General features: G+C 43.3%; 1 protein-coding gene and 1 pseudogene across 1 annotated transcript; both read right to left on the bottom strand.

Annotated features, from left to right (window-relative positions):
* Positions 1 to 887: 887 nt before the first annotated feature.
* LOC145803917 (L-type lectin-domain containing receptor kinase IX.1 pseudogene) lies at positions 888 to 1,688 on the bottom strand (annotated as a pseudogene).
* A 117-nt stretch (positions 1,689 to 1,805) lies between these two features.
* On the bottom strand, positions 1,806 to 26,824 carry LOC114287888 (seed lectin-like). Its single transcript, XM_082897302.1, has 2 exons — positions 26,281 to 26,824; positions 1,806 to 2,446 (listed from the first exon to the last, which is right to left on the bottom strand). The coding sequence occupies exons 1-2, from the start codon at positions 26,822 to 26,824 to the stop codon at positions 1,806 to 1,808; spliced, it is 1,185 nt and encodes a 394-aa protein (XP_082753428.1).
* Between the last annotated feature and the right edge of the window lie 425 nt (positions 26,825 to 27,249).

Raw genomic sequence — 27,249 nt, 5'->3', positions numbered from 1 at the left:
AGAATGAGGAAGATGGACAAGAAAAAAACAAAAGATGAATGTTTTGAAATTGTTAAAATTAGTTTTTGGACAACTTTCGGCATGCCATAACCGCCCATTACTCGAATAAGTGAGAAAACGAGGTAGTATAGGGCGAAGTAGGAAGTGTGGTGAAGAGAATGGCAAAAGAATGAAATAAAACCGTCAAAAATCAAGAAAGATATGAAGTCGGAAAGATGGCTCGAAGAAAAGTCGAAAATGAGAAAAAACATCTTATTTTTTTTATCAACTTTCGGAGCTCCGATAACATGCAAAAAAATGAAGAACGAGACGTGTGAGATGTGATACGAAAACTAGACCATAAGTTGAATCCAATGACGTAAAAATGAGGCGAAACGGAGTTATGACGAAGGAGATAGAGGGGCTTGAAATGGTGGTTGCAGGTGGTGGTTTGCTGTTAGGAAAGGGTGGGTATGCATCTTTCTTTTGAAATTTGGCGCCACAATGTAATTTTTTTAACTTTTTCCATTTCAAATCTGACGGCAGGGGCAAAATTGATAGTAACTTAAATAGTGTAGGGGTACACGTGAAAATAAGAGCAGTCTGGGGAGGTCATTGAAAATCGTGACATAGTATAAGGGTAAAAATGAAATAATCTCTTTAACATTTGATAATCATAAACAAATATACATATATATGGTGATAAATTCAAAACAAACACTGAAATACATGGGTACAGTACATACTTACACAATGTGCCAATATTAAAATTGGCTTGATAACTACTAAATACATTAAAATATTTTACTATAAACTTTTTTAATGAACTTATATATGGTATCCTAATTTGATCACCATTGCACTTACTAATCAACTTATTCATGTATACCTAGGCAAAAAAAATAAACCTACAAAAGTGATGCAGATGGGGAAGAAGATGCAAATGATGAGCTGAACTTTGAGGAATTTGTGTTGTAACTATAGCTTGAAGATTGGACTTGGTTGCTATTAGAAATAGTAGTGGCGCCATAGGTTAAAGAAACCAAGGATGAAGCATTCATAGGAGGAGCAAGGTATCTTGGCACAGGCATATTTGCAGGGAGAATGGGCAATATAGTTTCAAAATTAAGCACATGAATTGCTTGCCTAATTGAAGGTCGAAGATTCAGATCAGGGTGAGCACACCAGAGCCCAACAATCATCAAGCATTCCATTTCTTTCTTAATAAAATTTGGGCTTATCTTTGGATCTACTGCCGCTTCTAGAAGCCTATTGTTACCATAGAGGTCCCAAACCCACTCCACTATTCTCATCTGACTTTCTGGAATCTCCAAATCGGTAGGTTTTCTACCACAAGTTATCTCCAATGCCACAACTCCAAAACTGTAAACATCTGATTCCTTGTTCGATTTGCCTGTAATTAAGCATTCTAGTGCCATATAACCCCTGGTCCTTGCTAAAATTGTTGTTTGAGAGTCCTTTCCGTGATCAACAAGCCTAGCTAATCCAAAATCCTGAAGTTTAGCATTGAAATTTGAATCCAACATCGCATTGCTTGATTTTACATCCCTACGCACCACACATTGTTCCCATTCTTCATGAAGATAAAGCAATGTCGAAGCTAGGCCTTGAGCAATTTTGTACCTCATTGCCCATGTCAACAAGCTTTTTTCTTTGTAGAGATGGTAATCTAAGCTTCCATTTTCCATGAACTCATAAATAAGGAGGAGTTCTCCTTTGTCATGACACCAACCAAGTAATTGCACCAAATTTCTATGCCTCAACTGACTAATGATCTTCACTTCAGATGCATACTCTTTTATTTCCTATTTTGATCCCTTTGATATCCTCTTCACGGCAATGTAGGAATTCAATTCCCTCAGGAAACCTTTAAAAACCCCACCAAATCTTCCCTCTCTAAGCTTCTGTTCGCCTGCGAAGTAATTTGTTGCACGAAACAATTCACCATATGAAAATTTCTTTAGCTCGGTACCTGCCTCAAAGTCATTGTCCATAGATAGTTTAATAGCAAACTCATCTTCTTGTTTTGCTCTACTAGTTTTCTTCCACAAGACAAAACCAAGCAAAGACAACCTGGCAACCAAAACAAATGACCTGACAGTCAATCCCACTACCTGTGCCTTTTTGTTGTTTTTACCTATCTTCTTTCCAGGGCTATGAGTAACTGTGTTGGAGCTTGGACTGGGACTGGAATCAGGATTGGGATTGGGACTTTGCAAAGTCGAATTGAACGCCCATGATTTAATATTATTTTTCTCAAAAAAAATTCCTGTTGCAGCTGAAAAACCAATTATAACCCATTCTGGTAACATAGTCTTCAGATCAACCACAAAGCTAATGGAACTTTCAGCACTGTCACTGTTATTTACAGAACCAGTATGGAGAATAACACTCAAATTTTGTGAACTAGAATTATAACTAATCCAAGCTTCATTTTCTAACCCGTCTATTATGTCATTGTTCCATATTGCATATGTAGGAACCCACATTTTATGTTCTCATCATGTTCATGAGCATCTGTATGATTATGACTTGTTAAGTTTGCATGTGTATGTTGTGATTTGTTTCGCTTGAGCTAATGTGATCCATGCCTTGTTTTGAAGCCTTGTGATTTGTCTAAGTGTGGTGTACTTGTCTCGTTCTTTCCTTGATGTGAAACTTAGGTCATGCCTTGCCTGAGTTATACTAGCCGATGTTATTCCAAGCCGAGGTCATCCTCAGTCTAGAAGCTTCTTGGAACCCCTTGTCGACCTCCGTCCTTGCCTTGACCACATTAGCCGAGATGTTACCTTGCACCCAAGTGATCTCGTCCTGGAGTGGTACGACCTAGGCCGAGGTGTGGCGCATCTAGGCCAAGATGTGGCACAGCTTAGTCAAGTGTTGTCCTTCCTAGCCGAGGTCATCGTCACCTTAGTTGCCGAAGTCCTTTTGTTAGCCGATGTCACCCATCGCCGGAGTGCCATTCCGGGTAGCTTGTCGAATACGCCTTGTTATTAGCCGATGTCATTGTCTCGTCAGAGAGCCCATACCGCTTTACTTGTTGAACACCCTTCCACCATGCTTTGTCTGGCCTGTCAGCCACCTTTTCAGGAAAAAAACCAACCAGTCGCCGCCACGTGTCTCAGTAGAAGGTTAACCCCAGAACCGGGTAAAGAAAAACTATCATTTGGTATCATAAACTTGCCTTGTAGAGAGAGAAGCTCTAGGAGGAAGAAAGAGTTTTAGAGTAAGGAAGTAGATCTTCAAGCTTGATTTCTAGAGATCGAACCGTTAAATCCGTGTTCTAAGGTTAGATTCTTGATCTGCTCATGATGTTTTCTATGTTCATGTTATTGCATTGCATGATTGGACATGATTTGTAAGCCGTGCATCGTTTTGAAGTTCGATTTTAGAAAGAGAAAATGACATTCATGTGTTCTTCAAGAAAGTCTTGTTTTGATCCGAAAGCTTGCATAAAGAATCATGTTTTGTGTTTATTTCCGCAAGAATTCCAAGTACGGGTACCCAGGTCTATGTTTTCAAACTCATAGAATGAAAATCCCAGATTTGTGATGATAGATTATGATTGAACATTCGTATTTTTCATGTTTTCACACTCATGTTCTTCATGTTCTTCAGCAGAGGGAAACCCAGAGTTTCCCGATCTCTTTTCCTTGCATGTGGCCCTCGAGAACACACCTCGGCGATGAGGTGTGGAACCTCGGCCTAGACCTGGTTAGTGCCCAGCATGTTTTTCCGAGATCATTTGCATACATAAGAGACTTGTTTGAAAGTGCATTCAATAGTCTTTGCCCTGTGTTTGTAGGACTTGGGCTTGTCTCGACCCCGACGTGTGAAGAAACTATGTGAGTGGTATTTTTAATAAAGCTATGTTACACTTGCTTTCATAAAATCTCGTCTTGCCTTGTTTTGAAAAGTACTTGATCTAGCATGAATGACTATCCCTACTTGTATATTAAACACTATCTTGTTTTGATGACATTTCTTGAAAGTCCTTATGTAACAAGCCCGCGGGGGACCTCGCTACAGCTCGGACTCGACTTTTAGTCACGGTTCTAAGTCTGAACCAAAGAGTCCAAATCCGGCAAATCGTTTTGAGAAACAGATTTTTGAAAAGAAGTGCCAAACATGGACTGCTTTGCCAGATACAGAGTCGCCACCTAAATGTTTTTTTAATGGGAAATTTAGGAAACCCTGACTCGGTGCCAAAGGCCACGTGTCCGTCATCACCAAAGTTGCCTCGGCTCGGGAACTTGGGTACGATTGGGGAAGGTCACTTCGTGAGCACCCCCGCTCGCCCGATCAAAGATCGGCCTCTACTAACCATGATATCAATTTTTGAAAACTTTGTGTGTCCCTATTCTGGTTATTAGCCTAGGTTACTATGTGATGCACACAGCATATAAGTATAGACTGAGTTGCCTGAATTGGAACAAAACATTTCATGTTTGTTTATTTGAAAGTGGTTTGATGGTGCTACCCGCAAGTAGGCTAAGACGTTGATTTGCCACCCTCGGGTGGGCTTAGAAAACATGATTTTGCCACTATCTAGTGGGCTTAAAACACACATTTGATGAATTATTCCAATTCAAATAACCCAACCTTCACCCACAGGCAATTCAGGCAGTTATATCAGATAAGCACATAGCCTCATGGTAAACATGCTATTCATGGCAGCACTCACACGCATGCAAGGATGCTAAAGCACAAAGACTTACCGAGTACTCCAAGCCAAAATAGACACTTATTAGAAATCATGCATGAATCCTAAGTATACAGAAATGTCTAATGCAACACATGCAAAATGCAACTATAGCAGGCTCGGCTATTCTAAGATGGTATATGAAATGCTACAACTATCATGTATTCAATTTGGAATTGAAAGTACGATGCAGTTAGTATGGTGCGCCGAGCCCGGTGCATGCAAAACAGATGAATGAATGCAAACATGCTATCATACTGTATGCTAATTTAAACATGCCCTAATCTAACCATCAAAAGCGGATAAATAAAAGGGAGAAAGACGTGGGGTTGGAAGACATACAACACAACACACGCACACTTATTACAGTTGTGCCCTCGCTCGGAGGGTCCGAATAAATAATACAGTCCAAATATTACAGTCCCGAACGAAAGAATATTACAGTCCAAAATATTACAGAATCCTAATTAATTAATGAATTAACTAAGAAAGCAAATAAAACTGGCGTGCAAGCCAGGGACTGCTTCGCTTCTGATGGATGATGCATGTCCGGATTGTCTTGCGCGGAAATCCACCGGAATGCCCCGATTAGCCTCTGTTTACATTTGTTCTTGAAATGCGTGCCAAGCCCCAAAAAGTTGCTGATTCCTGATTTTGCTGCAACAGAGAGCAGGAAAGGGGCATAGCAATGTATTTGCACAGATATATGCATGTCTCGAACCTCGTGCCACCAATCACGCATACCGAGGCATGATGGCCGAGGAGTCGAAATGCACAACTCAATATAGGATGAATGCACATGAAACTACAGCTAAAACCTAACTCCATCATGGATAATCCGGAGTGTCGGTGACTGGGGAATTGAGACACATTCCGTCACTCGGAGTACGAAATGTACCTCGTTTCCCGTGCCCGGGCTAACTCCTATTCCGGACACGATGCAATATGCATGATATGCATGAAATGCAACTAATATACAATCCTAACATACACAATGCTATGAAAGTGAAATGCCTCGAAGTACGTGCACACGGGCACGCAAACCGAGAAAATGACAGAATACGATGAAAATGAGATGCCTCGAAGTGCGTGCATACGGGTACGCAAACCGAGACAATGATAGAATGCTATGAAAATGAGGTGCCTCGAAATGTGTGCACGCGGGCACGCAAACCGAGGTGATGATATACGTCTCGAAATACGTGCACGCGAGCACGCAAATCGATGCGATGATATGTGTCTCGAAATGTGTGCACACGGGCACGCAAACCGAGGCGGTGATATGTGTCTCGAAATACGTGCACGCGGGCACGCAAACCGAGGCGATGATATGTGTCTCGAAAAGTGTGCACGCGAGCACGCAAACCGAGGCGATGATATGTGTCTCGAAATACGTGCACGCGGGCACGCAAACCGAGGCAATGATAAAATACGATGAAATGACATGGAAATGACAAATGGACTTATACCAACATGAGTGAGCCTCAGCCACACTCACATAGGATGCCGGCGGATAAAAAAGAAGTGCCTCGAAATGCGTGCACACGGGCACGCAAACCGAGGCAATGATAAAATGCGATGAAATGACATGGAAATGACAAATGGACTTATACCAACATGAGTGAGCCTCAGCCACACTCACATAGGATGCCAACGGATAAAAATGGAGTGCCTCGAAATGCGTGCACACGGGCACGCAAACCGAGGCAATGACAAAATGCGATGAAATGACATGGAAATGACCAATGGGCTTATACCAACATGAGTGAGCCTCAGCCACACTCACATAGGATGCCAGCGGATAAAACTGAAGTGCCTCGAAATGCGTGCACACGGGCACGCAAACCGAGGCAATGATAAAATGCGATGAAATGACATGGAAATGACAAATGGACTTATACCAACATGAGTGAGCCTCAGCCACACTCACATAGGATGCCAGCGGATAAAAATGACGTGCCTCGAAATGCGTGCACACGGGCACGCAAACCGAGGCAATGATAAAATGCGATGAAACATGGCAAAAATGATATGCAAGCATGCTAATGGAATTTCAGCAACAAAATATGGGGGAAAACAGTCCCGAAATGAAGCGAAATGACATGAAATGCAAGGAAATGTCCCGAAATGCAACATTAGGCATCCGAAATGGTCTATAGCTATGCCAAACATGCACAATATGGACATGCAATGGAAAGACAGAAGCTAGAAAGTCCCAAAAAATGCACTTTCACAGTTATAAACAATGCCAAACAGCAAGCATAGGTAGGGGAAAAATAGCATGCAAGAATAGGGGCCAAAAGAGGGGTAATGAAGCAAGTGGTATAAGCAAAACCCAAACCGAAAAATTTCCTTCTACAACATTGAAGAGGGACCAAAAATATGAATATTTACAGTATATGGCAGACCTGAAATCAGTATACAAATATGCTAAAAATGTGATGCAAAATGAGGCTCAAAAGGTGTTAAAACATGAAGTATACAAAATAATCACCGAACAGAACAAAAATGTGAATGAAACATGAATTATAGGCCAAAATAAGACCACTTTCAGTTCGGACCAAGGTCCAAAAACAGAAGCAAAGAGGGCTACCAATTTATGCAAAAATGGGGCCAAATAAGGGATATAACTACAAGTGACACATGGAGACACCAAACAATGTTGAGCCCTTCTCCAATATTGAAGAGGGGCTCAAAATAAGCCTAATGTCAGTTTACAACATGCTCGAAAATAAATTTCTCATGGGTCAAAAATAGCATGCAAAACTATGACATACAAGAGGATTAATGAAGCAAGTGTATTATGGAGGGCTCAAACAGGGTTGAGCCCTTAATAAAAAGTGAAGATGAGCTCAAAATATGGCCCTTTTCAGTTAGGGCCGGAGCTTGAAACCAAAACGAAGTGGGGCTTAGAAATAGATCAAGAAAAAGGGTCAAAAGGGTAAAAGTGTTACTTACCCTTGAAGATTCAAACTTTTGTTGCTTCTTGGATGGATTTGCAGCTTCTTTAGCCTTCAAGAACCCTTCCTTGTTGCTGGAAATGAGATGGTGCTGGTAGAGCTTGGTGGTGTAGAAGGAATGATGGTTAGGGACTTAGGGTTTTTTGAAGAATTGAGAGGGAAGAAGATGGAGTTGGCTATGGAAGCTTGAAGGAGAGTTTTTCTAACCTCTCTAATGCATGTTGGCAGCTGGTTATATGGACCAAAAGGAGGGTGTAAAGGTGGGGCATAAAGGAGAGCAAAATTCCCCCAAAAGGGTCCCCCCGGATGTAGATATTTTTGGGAGAAAACCAAGGCACAGCTGGAATGCACTCAACCTGAAGAAGCAGGCCGGCCTATCACTTTTGCTCCAGGTGGCCGGCCGGCCACTTAACATAGCCGGCCGGCTAGGTCAAAGAAAAAAAATGGCCGGCCACTGCCTAGGATGAAGCCCCAGAAGTTAGCTTTCCAATGGCGCAAACCTTGCATTAAAATTCCTCCTGTAGAAAAAGTTATGCCCTTTTCCGTGAAGCCGCGCAGATTCAGTCCAAGCGGACTTCAACCAACCACATCTCTCCACCCCGGACTTGGACTTGGGAGATTCTTGAGTGCAAAATGAAGCCCCGGAAGTAAGCTTTCCAATGGTGGTGGCCTCATATCTTAATTCCTCTTGTGCAAAGAGTTAGGCCCGTTTCGGTGAAGCCGCGCAGCTTTTTCTCCTTCCCGGATTCATGCTGAACCACTTTTGACCAAAAAGAAGTTGGCTTTTCGGCAAAATTACTAGCCTCCCACCAACTTTTGGTGTCCTCTCATGTGTGTAGATCACATATATGTGGTTTGGGGTTGGCAACAGTGACTCCAGGGTGTTCAACATTGCATTTGAAGAGGAGGGGCAAAAATGGAAAGAAAAATTAATGGTCGGCCATAAACTTTTAGGATCCTCCCAAGTGTGTAGATCACAGATATGTGGTTGAAAGTTGGCAACACTAACCCTAGGGTGTTCAACATTGGCCCGGAAGAGAGGGGTAAAAAAGTAATTTTACAATTACTGGCCGGCCATGGGTTTTTAGGGTCCTCCCAGGTGTGTAGATCACAGATATGTGGTTGAAAGTTGGCAACACTAACCCTAGGGTGTTCAACATTGGCCCGGAAGTCAGAAAAACGGGCGCTGGGAGGCTCCGGAGGAGAGATAACTGGTTGCTGCAACAATTACTAGCCTCCCACCCTTCAGTGACCTTCCTGGTGATAAAACAGAGGTACCTGCCAAAAATGAACAAAAACCGATGCAAAACGAATGTTCGGGAGCCAAAACACGCAGTTCGGGGTCCCGAAAATGGGCTGTTAAGCACCGAAAATGGCAACCGGCCGCGAGGTGGGTTTCTGAGACCCCAGTTCCCTCAAAAGGGAGCAAATAAGAAGTATGCCAAAAAACAGAGTAAACGGAGACGGTTAGGCGGTCCCGAACCGAGGCACACGGCCAATGGTCCCGAAAAACCGGGAACCGGGCTCCGAAATGGGCAAAATGGCCTACGGCCACAAAAAGTAGCGCACGGCCACTGAGAGATGGTCTACGGGACCTCTCCCTCCCCTCAGGAAAAGAAACCGAGAAAACTGAGTCTTGTTCGCAAACCGAGGCAAGGCACAGAAGAGGGTTCGGAAGTCCGGAGGCAGGGCTCGCAGCCGCGAATCTGAGACTTCTGAACGAGCACGATATGCAACGTCACTGAGCGCTCAATCGGTGATGTCTGAGTCTTAAGGTCGGTCAAAAATGTGGTGTCTACACCTTAGCTGCAGGGGACTATAATGCAACTGCACTCTTGTCTTGAAAGTCCTTAGCTGCAGGGGACTATAATGCAACTGCACTCTTGTCTTGAAAGTGCTTAGCTGCAGGGGACTATAATGCAACTGCACTCTTGTCTTGGAATTGTCATCACCCTCTTGTATTAAGTAGATGTAATAACATCCAAGGAACTTGAAAAGCCGGCAATGAACTTGATTTCCCCTTGATTGTGAAGTATGCTATGTATTGTTTTGAAAGAAATCTTGGATATCAATCATGCAAAAACCTTTATTTCTAATATCGTTCACTGAGTATCCAAGCTCACCCTCTCTATATATATGTAGGTGATGAACAAGAAGGCATTGAGGCCTAGACGTGATGCCGATGTGTTTTTGGGTGCATTGCCGACATGTTTTGAATTAGCATTTTTGTACCATCTTGAAGATCATGCTTCTTGGCTTATTTTTCATTTGTACTTGTATATGTCGGCTTGAGAAGCCTTTTGGTCAAGATGTGTTTTGTATCTCATTTCCTTATTGTATTTAAGTTGTAAGACTTTATAAAGATGTATGTCATTTCATTGGACTTATGCACTTCTTTAAGGAGGGTAGACTGTAGGAACCCACATTTTATGTTCTCATCATGTTCATGAGCATCTGTATGATTATGACTTGTTAAGTTTGCATGTGTATGTTGTGATTTGTTTCGCTTGAGCTAATGTGATCCATGCCTTGTTTTGAAGCCTTGTGATTTGTCTAAGTGTGGTGTACTTGTCTCGTTCTTTCCTTGATGTGAAACTTAGGTCATGCCTTGCCTGAGTTATACTAGCCGATGTTATTCCAAGCCGAGGTCATCCTCAGTCTAGAAGCTTCTTGGAACCCCTTGTCGACCTCCGTCCTTGCCTTGACCACATTAGCCGAGATGTTACCTTGCACCCAAGTGATCTCGTCCTGGAGTGGTACGACCTAGGCCGAGGTGTGGCGCATCTAGGCCAAGATGTGGCACAGCTTAGTCAAGTGTTGTCCTTCCTAGCCGAGGTCATCGTCACCTTAGTTGCCGAAGTCCTTTTGTTAGCCGATGTCACCCATCGCCGGAGTGCCATTCCGGGTAGCTTGTCGAATACGCCTTGTTATTAGCCGATGTCATTGTCTCGTCAGAGAGCCCATACCGCTTTACTTGTTGAACACCCTTCCACCATGCTTTGTCTGGCCTGTCAGCCACCTTTTCAAGAAAAAAACCAACCAGTCGCCGCCACGTGTCTCAGTAGAAGGTTAACCCCAGAACCGGGTAAAGAAAAACTATCATTTGGTATCATAAACTTGCCTTGTAGAGAGAGAAGCTCTAGGAGGAAGAAAGAGTTTTAGAGTGAGGAAGTAGATCTTCAAGCTTGATTTCTAGAGATCGAACCGTTAAATCCGTGTTCTAAGGTTAGATTCTTGATCTGCTCATGATGTTCTCTATGTTCATGTTATTGCATTGCATGATCGGACATGATTTGTAAGCCATGCATCGTTTTGAAGTTCGATTTTAGAAAGAGAAAATGACATTCATGTGTTCTTCAAGAAAGTCTTGTTTTGATCCGAAAGCTTGCATAAAGAATCATGTTTTGTGTTTATTTCCGCAAGAATTCCAAGTACGGGTACCCAGGTCCATGTTTTCAAACTCATAGCACGAAAATCCCAGATTTGTGATGACAGATTATGATTGAACATTCGTATTTTTCATGTTTTCACACTCATGTTCTTCATGTTCATCAGCAGAGGGAAACCCAGAGTTTCCCGATCTCTTTTCCTTGCATGTGGCCCTCGGGAACACACCTCGGCGAGGAGGTGTGGAACCTCGGCCTAGACCTGGTTAGTGCCCAGCATGTTTTTCCGAGATCATTTGCATACATAAGAGACTTGTTTGAAAGTGCATTCAATAGGCTTTGCCCTGTGTTTGTAGGACTTGGGCTTGTCTCGACCCCGACGTGTGAAGAAACTATGTGAGTGGTATTTTTAATAAAGCTATGTTACACTTGCTTTCATAAAATCTCGTCTTGCCTTGTTTTGAAAAGTACTTGATCTAGCATGAATGACTATCCCTACTTGTATATTAAACACTATCTTGTTTTGATGACATTTCTTGAAAGTCCTTAGCTGCAGGGGACTATAATGCAACTGCACTCTTGTCTTGAAAGTCCTTAGCTGCAGGGGACTATAATGCAACTGCACTCTTGTCTTGAAAGTCCTTAGCTGCAGGGGACTATAATGCAACTGCACTCTTGTCTTGGAATTGTCATCACCCTCTTGTATTAAGTAGATGTAATAACATCCAAGGAACTTGAAAGGCCGGCAATGAACTTGATTTCCCCTTGATTGTGAAGTATGCTATGTATTGTTTTGAAAGAAATCTTGGATATCAATCATGCAAAAACCTTTATTTCTAATATCGTTCACTGAGTATCCAAGCTCACCCTCTCTATATATATGTAGGTGATGAACAAGAAGGCATTGAGGCCTAGACGTGATGCCGATGTGTTTTTGGGTGCATTGCCGACATGTTTTGAATTAGCATTTTTGTACCATCTTGAAGATCATGCTTCTTGGCTTATTTTTCATTTGTACTTGTATATGTCGGCTTGAGAAGCCTTTTGGTCAAGATGTGTTTTGTATCTCATTTCCTTATTGTATTTAAGTTGTAAGACTTTATAAAGATGTATGTCATTTCATTGGACTTATGCACGGCTCTCATGGACTATTTAGATTCTGTTTATACACATATTGCTTCCGCACTTGTAAGCCCCATATTTCATACTCTGATTGTGTGTGATTCTTGTAAGTCGGCCTTCGGTAATCTCGGATTACTGGCCATCACGGCACCAAACTACTAGGGGCGGTTTGGGGGCGTGACAGAATGGTATCAGAGCACGAGATCCTTATAGTACGTTAATCACCCACCTTGGGTCCTGAAGAGCATAGGATTCTCCTTAGAATGATGTTAGGATTGCATCATATTGCTTGCTACTTGACTACGTGTGCATCATTTCGGCATAGACATTTGTTACTTGTATACGAATTATCTGTTCAGTTATTTTAAAGTCTCATCTTGCATCCTCCTAGCTTCATGAGGAGAGGTAGACCTCCAGTTGGCCGAGATCGTTCAGAAGATAGATTAGAGAGATTGGAAAGGTTAGTCGAAGGCTTGGTTCGTGAGCAGAGACAACCCAGGCCACAGGATACTGGTACGACTTCCACGCAGGCTGAGCAGACGAATGGCCGTTATACAGCTCCACCCCCTCCAGTGCCACAAGTGCCTCTACAGCAGGCTTTGTATGGGAACGACACGATAACCCTAATCAGAGAGTTCAAGAAAATGAAACCGCCGAGATTTCAAGGAGGCATAGAACCAATGAAAGCCGAGGCATGGGTTTTAGAGATGGAGAAGTTGTTTGAGATCTTCCCCAGTACAGACGCCCAGAAGGTATCTCTGGCAGCATTCACATTAGACGACGATGCTCGTAGGTGGTGGATGATGGTCCGCGAAAGCAATCCGGGTTTGACTTGGGCAAAATTTTTGGAGTTGTTCTACAACAAGCATTTCCCCCTCAGCGTCCGAGACCGAAAAACCACAGAGTTTCAGAATCTGATGCAAGGGAACAAGACAGTCGCAGAATACGATCGTGCCTTTACTGAACAGGCGAGATATGCGCCTTATATGGTTGACGACGAATACCGAAAGGCGAGAAAGTTCGAAAGTGGGTTACGTGGACCGATACAAGATAGGGTCAATATGCACAATATGCCGACATACGCTGGAGTACTGGACAAGGCCATCCTGGCTGAAGCTAATTTAAACCGATACCAGAGTTCAAGTGAGGGTCAGAGGAAGAGACAAAATTATGATAATCGCCGAGTTCCGTTCAATGCCAAGAAGAGAATGAGCACAGACAGTTCCAACAACTCAAATCAGGAAGGTAACGCCAAGCCGATGTGCGCGAGTTGTGGAAAGCTACATTTCGGGGTTTGTCGTTGGGCAACAGGAGCTTGCTATGAGTGCGGCGAGATAGGTCATCGTGTGAAGGACTGCCCGAAGGCAGGGACTGACAATGGAAAGAGGAATGGAAGCGCCTCGGGCTCTGCACAGAACAACAACGTCGGGAGAATACAGGCAAGGCAAGGCAGAGTTTTTGCATTGGTACCCGGAGACGCCCAGAATGCCGAGGCGGTAGTGTCAGGTACCCTTTCAATTTGTTCTCAAGATGCATACGTATTGATTGATTCGGGTTCTACGCATTCATTTGTGTCCACTATATTCGCCGAGAAGTTGAGTAGAGAATTAGAACCCCTTGATTATGTATTATCTGTGTCTACTCCATCTGGGAGAAATATGATTGTTACATCCATTTATAGGGCGTGTATTGTTATGATTGAGAGCGTAGAGTTGTTAGTTGATTTGATGCCATTAAGCATGACCCATTTCGATGTCATATTGGGAATGGATTGGTTAGTAACGAACCATGCATCCATTAATTGTGTTACTAAGAGCGTCACATTGAAGACCCCAAGCCAAGCTGAGGTCATTTTCCAAGGTAAAGGAGCAGTACCCCCACCTTACTTAATCTCATCCATGAAGGCCTGCAAGTTGATCCAAAAAGGATGTCAGGGTTATTTATGCAGTATACTAAGTGATTTGAATGGAAGCGTTGAGTTAGCCGACATACCCGTTGTTGAGAAATTCCTCGATGTCTTCCCGAATGAGTTGCCTGGCCACCTTGTCGACAGGGAAATAGAGTTTACCGTGGACATCCTGTTAGGAACACAACCCATCTCCAAAACACCCTACAGAATGGCCCCAGCCGAACTTAGAGAACTGAAATCGCAATTACAAGAATTGTTGGGCAAAGGATTTGTTAGGCCGAGCACTTCACCGTGGGGAGCACCCGTTCTATTTGTTAAGAAAAAGGATGGCACACTTCGTCTTTGCATTGACTACAGAGAACTTAATAAGGTGACCATCAAGAACAAGTACCCATTGCCTAGAATCGACGATTTGCTTGATCAACTACGAGGAGCACGAGTCTTTTCCAAGATTGACCTTAGGTCAGGCTACCACCAGTTGAAGGTTAAAGCCGAGGACATTGAGAAAACTGCTTTTCGGACAAGATATGGCCACTACGAATTTTTGGTAATGCCCTTCGGAGTAACCAATGCCCCAGCAGCATTCATGGACTTGATGAACAGAGTCTTTAAGCCGTACCTAGATGAGTTTGTCATTATTTTTATCGACGACATATTGATCTATTCCGGGAGTACGAGCGAGCACGAGAATCATCTGAGACTTGCCCTGCAGACCTTGAGAGATAAGAAGTTGTACGCCAAGTTAAGTAAATGCGAGTTTTGGCTTTCCAGCATTTCATTTCTAGGGCATGTGATTAATGAGGACGGTATATCAGTTGACCCCAGTAAGATTGAAGCCATTGTGAATTGGCCGACGCCGACCAACGTGTCCGAGGTTCGTAGTTTTCTGGGTTTGGCAGGTTATTACAGAAAGTTTGTGAAGGATTTCTCGAGGATTGCAGTGCCTTTGACACAACTAACTAAGAAGGAAGCAGCTTATGAATGGACCAATGAAAGAGAATCAGCCTTCCAGGAGCTGAAGGCGAGGTTAGTTACAGCACCAGTTCTAGTACTACCATCGGCTAATGAAGAATTTCAGATTTACAGTGATGCTTCACATAAGGGTTTGGGTTGCGTGTTAATGCAAGAAGGTAAAGTCATAGCGTACGCGTCTCGTCAGTTGAAGCCCAATGAAAAGAATTATCCTACCCATGATCTGGAGCTAGCTGCCGTGGTTTTTGCTTTGAAGATATGGCGTCATTACCTGTATGGAACATCTTGCCAAGTTTTCACCGACCACAAGAGTCTGAAGTACTTGTTCACTCAGAAAGAGTTAAATATGAGGCAGAGAAGATGGCTCGAGCTACTGAAGGATTATGACATGCAGATTCAGTACCACCCAGGTAAGGCAAATTCCGTAGCCGACGCATTGAGCAGGAAGTTAGTTGGAAGTTTGGCGTGCCTGACAGCGGTTTCGGTGGAACCGACCATTATTGAGGAAGTGAAGACCAGACAGGGGGAGGATAAATTCCTCAAGAAGGTAATTGATGAGTTCGTCACCAAGCCGAGGCCGGGATACACTATGGAGAATCAAGTGCTTAAGTTTGAAGGAAGATTGTGCGTGGCCGACGTACCAGAGTTGAAAAGGAAGATTTTGCAAGAGGCCCATAGTTCCAAGTTTGCCATTCATCCAGGGAGCACCAAGATGTATCAGGACGTAAAGCGGACCTTTTGGTGGCCAAACATGAAAAGAGAGATAGCCGAGTTTGTATTTCAGTGTCTGTGTTGTCAGCAAGTGAAGGCAGAACACCAGAGACCGACAGGACTTCTTCAACCCTTGTCGATTCCTGAGTGGAAATGGGAGCACATCTCCATGGATTTTGTAGTGGGTTTGCCGAGGACGCAAAGAGGTATGGATTCCATTTGGGTTATAGTCGACAGGTTTACTAAGTCAGCTCACTTTTTGGCTGTCAAGACTACATTCAATGCCGAACGACTTGCCGAATTGTACATGAATGAGATCGTTAGGCTTCATGGTGTGCCGATGTCCATTGTGTCAGACCGAGATCCGAAGTTCGTTTCTAGATTTTGGCAGAGTCTACAAGGAGCCTTGGGAACAGAGTTGAGATTTAGCACAGCCTTTCACCCCCAGACCGACGGGCAGACAGAAAGAACGATTCAGACACTCGAAGACATGCTCAGACTGTGCGTGTTGGATTTCCAGGGAAGTTGGGAATCGCATTTGCCATTAGTAGAGTTCGCGTACAACAACAGTTATCAAGCCAGCATAGGCATGGCGCCGTATGAAGCTTTGTATGGAAGGGAGTGTAGATCGCCGATATGTTGGACTGAAGTAGGAGACAAAGCTCTAATTGGCCCCGAGTTGGTTCAGATGACAACTGAAAAGATCAAACTCATTCAGCAGAGGATTAAAACTGCACAGAGTCGACAGAAGAGTTATGCCGACCAGAGAATGAGGGAGTTAGAATTTGAAATTGGGGATCATGTATTTTTGAAGGTCTCGCCGATGACAGGAGTTTCGAGATTTGGGAAGAAGGGTAAACTCGCACCCCGATATATTGGGCCGTTTGAAATTCTTGAGAAAGTTAACACCATTGCTTACAGACTCGCTTTGCCGCCAGATTTGAGCCAAGTCCACAGCGTGTTCCATGTTTCAATGCTGAGAAAATATATCCGAGACCCACTGGATGTAATAGATTACTCCGGAGTTGTAGTTAATGAAGACTTGGGCTACGAAGAGAAGCCGATGAGAATTATCGACAGACAAGTGAGACAGTTGAGAAACAAGTCGATATCAATGGTGAAAATTGAATGGGAGAAGCATTATGGCGAGGAGGCCACATGGGAAAAGGAAGAGGAGATGAAAATCCGTTACCCGGAGTTATTCGTAGGACAAGGTAACTTAAGTTTGGGGACCAAACTTCTTTAAGGAGGGTAGACTGTAGGAACCCACATTTTATGTTCTCATCATGTTCATGAGCATCTGTATGATTATGACTTGTTAAGTTTGCATGTGTATGTTGTGATTTGTTTCGCTTGAGCTAATGTGATCCATGCCTTGTTTTGAAGCCTTGTGATTTGTCTAAGTGTGGTGTACTTGTCTCGTTCTTTCCTTGATGTGAAACTTAGGTCATGCCTTGCCTGAGTTATACTAGCCGATGTTATTCCAAGCCGAGGTCATCCTCAGTCTAGAAGCTTCTTGGAACCCCTTGTCGACCTCCGTCCTTGCCTTGACCACATTAGCCGAGATGTTACCTTGCACCCAAGTGATCTCGTCCTGGAGTGGTACGACCTAGGCCGAGGTGTGGCGCATCTAGGCCAAGATGTGGCACAGCTTAGTCAAGTGTTGTCCTTCCTAGCCGAGGTCATCGTCACCTTAGTTGCCGAAGTCCTTTTGTTAGCCGATGTCACCCATCGCCGGAGTGCCATTCCGGGTAGCTTGTCGAATACGCCTTGTTATTAGCCGATGTCATTGTCTCGTCAGAGAGCCCATACCGCTTTACTTGTTGAACACCCTTCCACCATGCTTTGTCTGGCCTGTTAGCCACCTTTTCAGGAAAAAAACCAACCAGTCGCCGCCACGTGTCTCAGTAGAAGGTTAACCCCAGAACCGGGTAAAGAAAAACTATCATTTGGTATCATAAACTTGCCTTGTAGAGAGAGAAGCTCTAGGAGGAAGAAAGAGTTTTAGAGTGAGGAAGTAGATCTTCAAGCTTGATTTCTAGAGATCGAACCGTTAAATCCGTGTTCTAAGGTTAGATTCTTGATCTGCTCATGATGTTCTCTATGTTCATGTTATTGCATTGCATGATCGGACATGATTTGTAAGCCATGCATCGTTTTGAAGTTTGATTTTAGAAAGAGAAAATGACATTCATGTGTTCTTCAAGAAAGTCTTGTTTTGATCCGAAAGCTTGCATAAAGAATCATGTTTTGTGTTTATTTCCGCAAGAATTCCAAGTACGGGTACCCAGGTCCATGTTTTCAAACTCATAGCACGAAAATCCCAGATTTGTGATGACAGATTATGATTGAACATTCGTATTTTTCATGTTTTCACACTCATGTTCTTCATGTTCATCAGCAGAGGGAAACCCAGAGTTTCCCGATCTCTTTTCCTTGCATGTGGCCCTCGGGAACACACCTCGGCGAGGAGGTGTGGAACCTCGGCCTAGACCTGGTTAGTGCCCAGCATGTTTTTCCGAGATCATTTGCATACATAAGAGACTTGTTTGAAAGTGCATTCAATAGGCTTTGCCCTGTGTTTGTAGGATTGGGCTTGTCTCGACCCCGACGTGTGAAGAAACTATGTGAGTGGTATTTTTAATAAAGCTATGTTACACTTGCTTTCATAAAATCTCGTCTTGCCTTGTTTTGAAAAGTACTTGATCTAGCATGAATGACTATCCCTACTTGTATATTAAACACTATCTTGTTTTGATGACATTTCTTGAAAGTCCTTAGCTGCAGGGGACTATAATGCAATTGCACTCTTGTCTTGAAAGTCCTTAGCTGCAGGGGACTATAATGCAACTGCACTCTTGTCTTGAAAGTCCTTAGCTGCAGGGGACTATAATGCAACTACACTCTTGTCTTGGAATTGTCATCACCCTCTTGTATTAAGTAGATGTAATAACATCCAAGGAACTTGAAAGGCCGGCAATGAACTTGATTTCCCCTTGATTGTGAAGTATGCTATGTATTGTTTTGAAAGAAATCTTGGATATCAATCATGCAAAAACCTTTATTTCTAATATCGTTCACTGAGTATCCAAGCTCACCCTCTCTATATATATGTAGGTGATGAACAAGAAGGCATTGAGGCCTAGACGTGATGCCGATGTGTTTTTGGGTGCATTGCCGACATGTTTTGAATTAGCATTTTTGTACCATCTTGAAGATCATGCTTCTTGGCTTATTTTTCATTTGTACTTGTATATGTCGGCTTGAGAAGCCTTTTGGTCAAGATGTGTTTTGTATCTCATTTCCTTATTGTATTTAAGTTGTAAGACTTTATAAAGATGTATGTCATTTCATTGGACTTATGCACGGCTCTCATGGACTATTTAGATTCTGTTTATACACATATTGCTTCCGCACTTGTAAGCCCCATATTTCATACTCTGATTGTGTGTGATTCTTGTAAGTCGGCCTTCGGTAATCTCGGATTACTGGCCATCACGGCACCAAACTACTAGGGGCGGTTTGGGGGCGTGACAGAATGGTATCAGAGCACGAGATCCTTATAGTACGTTAATCACCCACCTTGGGTCCTGAAGAGCATAGGATTCTCCTTAGAATGATGTTAGGATTGCATCATATTGCTTGCTACTTGACTACGTGTGCATCATTTCGGCATAGACATTTGTTACTTGTATACGAATTATCTGTTCAGTTATTTTAAAGTCTCATCTTGCATCCTCCTAGCATCATGAGGAGAGGTAGACCTCCAGTTGGCCGAGATCGTTCAGAAGATAGATTAGAGAGATTGGAAAGGTTAGTCGAAGGCTTGGTTCGTGAGCAGAGACAACCCAGGCCACAGGATACTGGTACGACTTCCACGCAGGCTGAGCAGACGAATGGCCGTTATACAGCTCCACCCCCTCCAGTGCCACAAGTGCCTCTACAGCAGGCTTTGTATGGGAACGACGCGATAACCCTAATCAGAGAGTTCAAGAAAATGAAACCGCCGAGATTTCAAGGAGGCATAGAACCAATGAAAGCCGAGGCATGGGTTTTAGAGATGGAGAAGTTGTTTGAGATCTTCCCCAGTACAGACGCCCAGAAGGTATCTCTGGCAGCATTCACATTAGACGACGATGCTCGTAGGTGGTGGATGATGGTCCGCGAAAGCAATCCGGGTTTGACTTGGGCAAAATTTTTGGAGTTGTTCTACAACAAGCATTTCCCCCTCAGCGTCCGAGACCGAAAAACCACAGAGTTTCAGAATCTGATGCAAGGGAACAAGACAGTCGCAGAATACGATCGTGCCTTTACTGAACAGGCGAGATATGCACCTCATATGGTTGACGACGAATACCGAAAGGCGAGAAAGTTCGAAAGTGGGTTACGTGGACCGATACAAGATAGGGTCAATATGCTCAATATGCCGACATACGCTGGAGTACTGGACAAGGCCATCCTGGCTGAAGCTAATTTAAACCGATACCAGAGTTCAAGTGAGGGTCAGAGGAAGAGACAAAATTATGATAATCGCCGAGTTCCGTTCAATGCCAAGAAGAGAATGAGCACAGACAGTTCCAACAACTCAAATCAGGAAGGTAACGCCAAGCCGATGTGCGCGAGTTGTGGAAAGCTACATTTCGGGGTTTGTCGTTGGGCAACAGGAGCTTGCTATGAGTGCGGCGAGATAGGTCATCGTGTGAAGGACTGCCCGAAGGCAGGGACTGACAATGGAAAGAGGAATGGAAGCGCCTCGGGCTCTGCACAGAACAACAACGTCGGGAGAATACAGGCAAGGCAAGGCAGAGTTTTTGCATTGGTACCCGGAGACGCCCAGAATGCCGAGGCGGTAGTGTCAGGTACCCTTTCAATTTGTTCTCAAGATGCATACGTATTGATTGATTCGGGTTCTACGCATTCATTTGTGTCCACTATATTCGCCGAGAAGTTGAGTAGAGAATTAGAACCCCTTGATTATGTATTATCTGTGTCTACTCCATCTGGGAGAAATATGATTGTTACATCCATTTATAGGGCGTGTATTGTTATGATTGAGAGCGTAGAGTTGTTAGTTGATTTGATGCCATTAAGCATGACCCATTTCGATGTCATATTGGGAATGGATTGGTTAGTAACGAACCATGCATCCATTAATTGTGTTACTAAGAGCGTCACATTGAAGACCCCAAGCCAAGCTGAGGTCATTTTCCAAGGTAAAGGAGCAGTACCCCCACCTTACTTAATCTCATCCATGAAGGCCTGCAAGTTGATCCAAAAAGGATGTCAGGGTTATTTATGCAGTATACTAAGTGATTTGAATGGAAGCGTTGAGTTAGCCGACATACCCGTTGTTGAGAAATTCCTCGATGTCTTCCCGAATGAGTTGCCTGGCCACCTTGTCGACAGGGAAATAGAGTTTACCGTGGACATCCTGTTAGGAACACAACCCATCTCCAAAACACCCTACAGAATGGCCCCAGCCGAACTTAGAGAACTGAAATCGCAATTACAAGAATTGTTGGACAAAGGATTTGTTAGGCCGAGCACTTCACCGTGGGGAGCACCCGTTCTATTTGTTAAGAAAAAGGATGGCACACTTCGTCTTTGCATTGACTACAGAGAACTTAATAAGGTGACCATCAAGAACAAGTACCCATTGCCTAGAATCGACGATTTGCTTGATCAACTACGAGGAGCACGAGTCTTTTCCAAGATTGACCTTAGGTCAGGCTACCACCAGTTGAAGGTTAAAGCCGAGGACATTGAGAAAACTGCTTTTCGGACAAGATATGGCCACTACGAATTTTTGGTAATGCCCTTCGGAGTAACCAATGCCCCAGCAGCATTCATGGACTTGATGAACAGAGTCTTTAAGCCGTACCTAGATGAGTTTGTCATTATTTTTATCGACGACATATTGATCTATTCCGGGAGTACGAGCGAGCACGAGAATCATCTGAGACTTGCCCTGCAGACCTTGAGAGATAAGAAGTTGTACGCCAAGTTAAGTAAATGCGAGTTTTGGCTTTCCAGCATTTCATTTCTAGGGCATGTGATTAATGAGGACGGTATATCAGTTGACCCCAGTAAGATTGAAGCCATTGTGAATTGGCCGACGCCGACCAACGTGTCCGAGGTTCGTAGTTTTCTGGGTTTGGCAGGTTATTACAGAAAGTTTGTGAAGGATTTCTCGAGGATTGCAGTGCCTTTGACACAACTAACTAAGAAGGAAGCAGCTTATGAATGGACCAATGAAAGAGAATCAGCCTTCCAGGAGCTGAAGGCGAGGTTAGTTACAGCACCAGTTCTAGTACTACCATCGGCTAATGAAGAATTTCAGATTTACAGTGATGCTTCACATAAGGGTTTGGGTTGCGTGTTAATGCAAGAAGGTAAAGTCATAGCGTACGCGTCTCGTCAGTTGAAGCCCAATGAAAAGAATTATCCTACCCATGATCTGGAGCTAGCTGCCGTGGTTTTTGCTTTGAAGATATGGCGTCATTACCTGTATGGAACATCTTGCCAAGTTTTCACCGACCACAAGAGTCTGAAGTACTTGTTCACTCAGAAAGAGTTAAATATGAGGCAGAGAAGATGGCTCGAGCTACTGAAGGATTATGACATGCAGATTCAGTACCACCCAGGTAAGGCAAATTCCGTAGCCGACGCATTGAGCAGGAAGTTAGTTGGAAGTTTGGCGTGCCTGACAGCGGTTTCGGTGGAACCGACCATTATTGAGGAAGTGAAGACCAGACAGGGGGAGGATAAATTCCTCAAGAAGGTAATTGATGAGTTCGTCACCAAGCCGAGGCCGGGATACACTATGGAGAATCAAGTGCTTAAGTTTGAAGGAAGATTGTGCGTGGCCGACGTACCAGAGTTGAAAAGGAAGATTTTGCAAGAGGCCCATAGTTCCAAGTTTGCCATTCATCCAGGGAGCACCAAGATGTATCAGGACGTAAAGCGGACCTTTTGGTGGCCAAACATGAAAAGAGAGATAGCCGAGTTTGTATTTCAGTGTCTGTGTTGTCAGCAAGTGAAGGCAGAACACCAGAGACCGACAGGACTTCTTCAACCCTTGTCGATTCCTGAGTGGAAATGGGAGCACATCTCCATGGATTTTGTAGTGGGTTTGCCGAGGACGCAAAGAGGTATGGATTCCATTTGGGTTATAGTCGACAGGTTTACTAAGTCAGCTCACTTTTTGGCTGTCAAGACTACATTCAATGCCGAACGACTTGCCGAATTGTACATGAATGAGATCGTTAGGCTTCATGGTGTGCCGATGTCCATTGTGTCAGACCGAGATCCGAAGTTCGTTTCTAGATTTTGGCAGAGTCTACAAGGAGCCTTGGGAACAGAGTTGAGATTTAGCACAGCCTTTCACCCCCAGACCGACGGGCAGACAGAAAGAACGATTCAGACACTCGAAGACATGCTCAGACTGTGCGTGTTGGATTTCCAGGGAAGTTGGGAATCGCATTTGCCATTAGTAGAGTTCGCGTACAACAACAGTTATCAAGCCAGCATAGGCATGGCGCCGTATGAAGCTTTGTATGGAAGGGAGTGTAGATCGCCGATATGTTGGACTGAAGTAGGAGACAAAGCTCTAATTGGCCCCGAGTTGGTTCAGATGACAACTGAAAAGATCAAACTCATTCAGCAGAGGATTAAAACTGCACAGAGTCGACAGAAGAGTTATGCCGACCAGAGAATGAGGGAGTTAGAATTTGAAATTGGGGATCATGTATTTTTGAAGGTCTCGCCGATGACAGGAGTTTCGAGATTTGGGAAGAAGGGTAAACTCGCACCCCGATATATTGGGCCGTTTGAAATTCTTGAGAAAGTTAACACCATTGCTTACAGACTCGCTTTGCCGCCAGATTTGAGCCAAGTCCACAGCGTGTTCCATGTTTCAATGCTGAGAAAATATATCCGAGACCCACTGGATGTAATAGATTACTCCGGAGTTGTAGTTAATGAAGACTTGGGCTACGAAGAGAAGCCGATGAGAATTATCGACAGACAAGTGAGACAGTTGAGAAACAAGTCGATATCAATGGTGAAAATTGAATGGGAGAAGCATTATGGCGAGGAGGCCACATGGGAAAAGGAAGAGGAGATGAAAATCCGTTACCCGGAGTTATTCGTAGGACAAGGTAACTTAAGTTTGGGGACCAAACTTCTTTAAGGAGGGTAGACTGTAGGAACCCACATTTTATGTTCTCATCATGTTCATGAGCATCTGTATGATTATGACTTGTTAAGTTTGCATGTGTATGTTGTGATTTGTTTCGCTTGAGCTAATGTGATCCATGCCTTGTTTTGAAGCCTTGTGATTTGTCTAAGTGTGGTGTACTTGTCTCGTTCTTTCCTTGATGTGAAACTTAGGTCATGCCTTGCCTGAGTTATACTAGCCGATGTTATTCCAAGCCGAGGTCATCCTCAGTCTAGAAGCTTCTTGGAACCCCTTGTCGACCTCCGTCCTTGCCTTGACCACATTAGCCGAGATGTTACCTTGCACCCAAGTGATCTCGGCCTGGAGTGGTACGACCTAGGCCGAGGTGTGGCGCATCTAGGCCAAGATGTGGCACAGCTTAGTCAAGTGTTGTCCTTCCTAGCCGAGGTCATTGTCACCTTAGTTGCCGAAGTCCTTTTGTTAGCCGATGTCACCCATCGCCGGAGTGCCATTCCGGGTAGCTTGTCGAATACGCCTTGTTATTAGCCGATGTCATTGTCTCGTCAGAGAGCCCATACCGCTTTACTTGTTGAACACCCTTCCACCATGCTTTGTCTGGCCTGTTAGCCACCTTTTCAGGAAAAAAACCAACCAGTCGCCGCCACGTGTCTCAGTAGAAGGTTAACCCCAGAACCGGGTAAAGAAAAACTATCATTTGGTATCATAAACTTGCCTTGTAGAGAGAGAAGCTCTAGGAGGAAGAAAGAGTTTTAGAGTGAGGAAGTAGATCTTCAAGCTTGATTTCTAGAGATCGAACCGTTAAATCCGTGTTCTAAGGTTAGATTCTTGATCTGCTCATGATGTTCTCTATGTTCATGTTATTGCATTGCATGATCGGACATGATTTGTAAGCCATGCATCGTTTTGAAGTTCGATTTTAGAAAGAGAAAATGACATTCATGTGTTCTTCAAGAAAGTCTTGTTTTGATCCGAAAGCTTGCATAAAGAATCATGTTTTGTGTTTATTTCCGCAAGAATTCCAAGTACGGGTACCCAGGTCCATGTTTTCAAACTCATAGCACGAAAATCCCAGATTTGTGATGACAGATTATGATTGAACATTCGTATTTTTCATGTTTTCACACTCATGTTCTTCATGTTCATCAGCAGATGGAAACCCAGAGTTTCCCGATCTCTTTTCCTTGCATGTGGCCCTCGGGAACACACCTCGGCGAGGAGGTGTGGAACCTCGGCCTAGACCTGGTTAGTGCCCAGCATGTTTTTCCGAGATCATTTGCATACATAAGAGACTTGTTTGAAAGTGAATTCAATAGGCTTTGCCCTGTGTTTGTAGGACTTGGGCCTGTCTCGACCCCGACGTGTGAAGAAACTATGTGAGTGATATTTTTAATAAAGCTATGTTACACTTGCTTTCATAAAATCTCGTCTTGCCTTGTTTTGAAAAGTACTTGATCTAGCATGAATGACTATCCCTACTTGTATATTAAACACTATCTTGTTTTGATGACATTTCTTGAAAGTCCTTAGCTGCAGGGAACTATAATGCAACTGCACTCTTGTCTTGAAAGTCCTTAGCTGCAGGGGACTATAATGCAACTGCACTCTTGTCTTGAAAGTCCTTAGCTGCAGGGGACTATAATGCAACTGCACTCTTGTCTTGGAATTGTCATCACCCTCTTGTATTAAGTAGATGTAATAACATCCAAGGAACTTGAAAGGCCGGCAATGAACTTGATTTCCCCTTGATTGTGAAGTATGCTATGTATTGTTTTGAAAGAAATCTTGGATATCAATCATGCAAAAACCTTTATTTCTAATATCGTTCACTGAGTATCCAAGCTCACCCTCTCTATATATATGTAGGTGATGAACAAGAAGGCATTGAGGCCTAGACGTGATGCCGATGTGTTTTTGGGTGCATTGCCGACATGTTTTGAATTAGCATTTTTGTACCATCTTGAAGATCATGCTTCTTGGCTTATTTTTCATTTGTACTTGTATATGTCGGCTTGAGAAGCCTTTTGGTCAAGATGTGTTTTGTATCTCATTTCCTTATTGTATTTAAGTTGTAAGACTTTATAAAGATGTATGTCATTTCATTGGACTTATGCACGGCTCTCATGGACTATTTAGATTCTGTTTATACACATATTGCTTTCGCACTTGTAAGCCCCATATTTCATACTCTGATTGTGTGTGATTCTTGTAAGTCGGCCTTCGGTAATCTCGGATTACTGGCCATCACGGCACCAAACTACTAGGGGCGGTTTGGGGGCGTGACAGCATAAGCACTAGAATTGAGAGGGTTATATCGATACCTACATGAGTTGTTGGTGTGATGTCAACTGGATCCCAAGTATCTTGATAGGTATCAAACTCTACAGCAACAAAGGAAGAGATAGCAATATATGTCGGCGGGCTAATTAGAAGACCAATGGAACCACCTACTGTGATATAGGGAGTGAAACCATTAGGAACAAGGAAGAATGTGATGCCATCTGCAAAATCATAGCTTCCTATTGAATCAATGACAAACGAGAAATAGGTGTTGAAGTCCGTGAGTTTTCCAGAAGTATTGTCCCAAAGGAAAAGAGGATCTTTGTATGTGGCTCGACCAGCTGAGTAATTTTGGGTCATGTTGATCTCGTTTGAGGTGAGTTGGATGCCTTCGGGTGAGACATAAGCATCTCCTTCTACAACTATCTCTGCATTTAGTTGCGGACCAATATTAGTCAAGTTGAAGCTCAGTGCATTTACATGAAGAGGGATTACTACAAGGAAGTAGTAACAGATGTTCGCGTAGAAGAAGTTTTGTGATCGAAAGGGGTTCCAAGAGTTGCAAACAGCCATAGCCATAGCCATGGTTGGTTGTGAGGAAAATTAGTTTTGGTGGGTGAGTTTGACATGTAAATTAGTAAATGACTATAGTCTATAGATCATTCCTTTGTACCAAAGTCGTTTTTTTTTTTTTTTTTATAGTTTTTTAGTGGAACAGAAGTTTTTCAACATGGTTGAATCGGTCTTTTTGTATACTGATTCATAGATATAATTTTCTTTTCATTGCCTGTATATTTTTTAATCACAAAAAAATATAAAGCATTGCTTGGGAATTTTTTTTAGTTATTTTAATATTGTACATGTTGGGGTCCTTCTCATGTGACATTTGAAAACCTCATGTTGCAATGCAAGGCTGACCTTAGGAAAAACCTGCCTTGGACTCTCAAATCTTGTTTAAAATATAGGTTCCTTAATAATTTTAATTCTTATATTATGTTTGGTTCATTATA

This window comes from Camellia sinensis, chromosome 12 (assembly GCF_055761805.1).
Source record: "Camellia sinensis isolate YWXY chromosome 12, ASM5576180v1, whole genome shotgun sequence".
NCBI lineage: Eukaryota > Viridiplantae > Streptophyta > Magnoliopsida > Ericales > Theaceae > Camellia > Camellia sinensis.
Note: the sequence above shows the minus strand (reverse complement) of the source record. Positions and strands in the feature narration are given on the sequence as shown.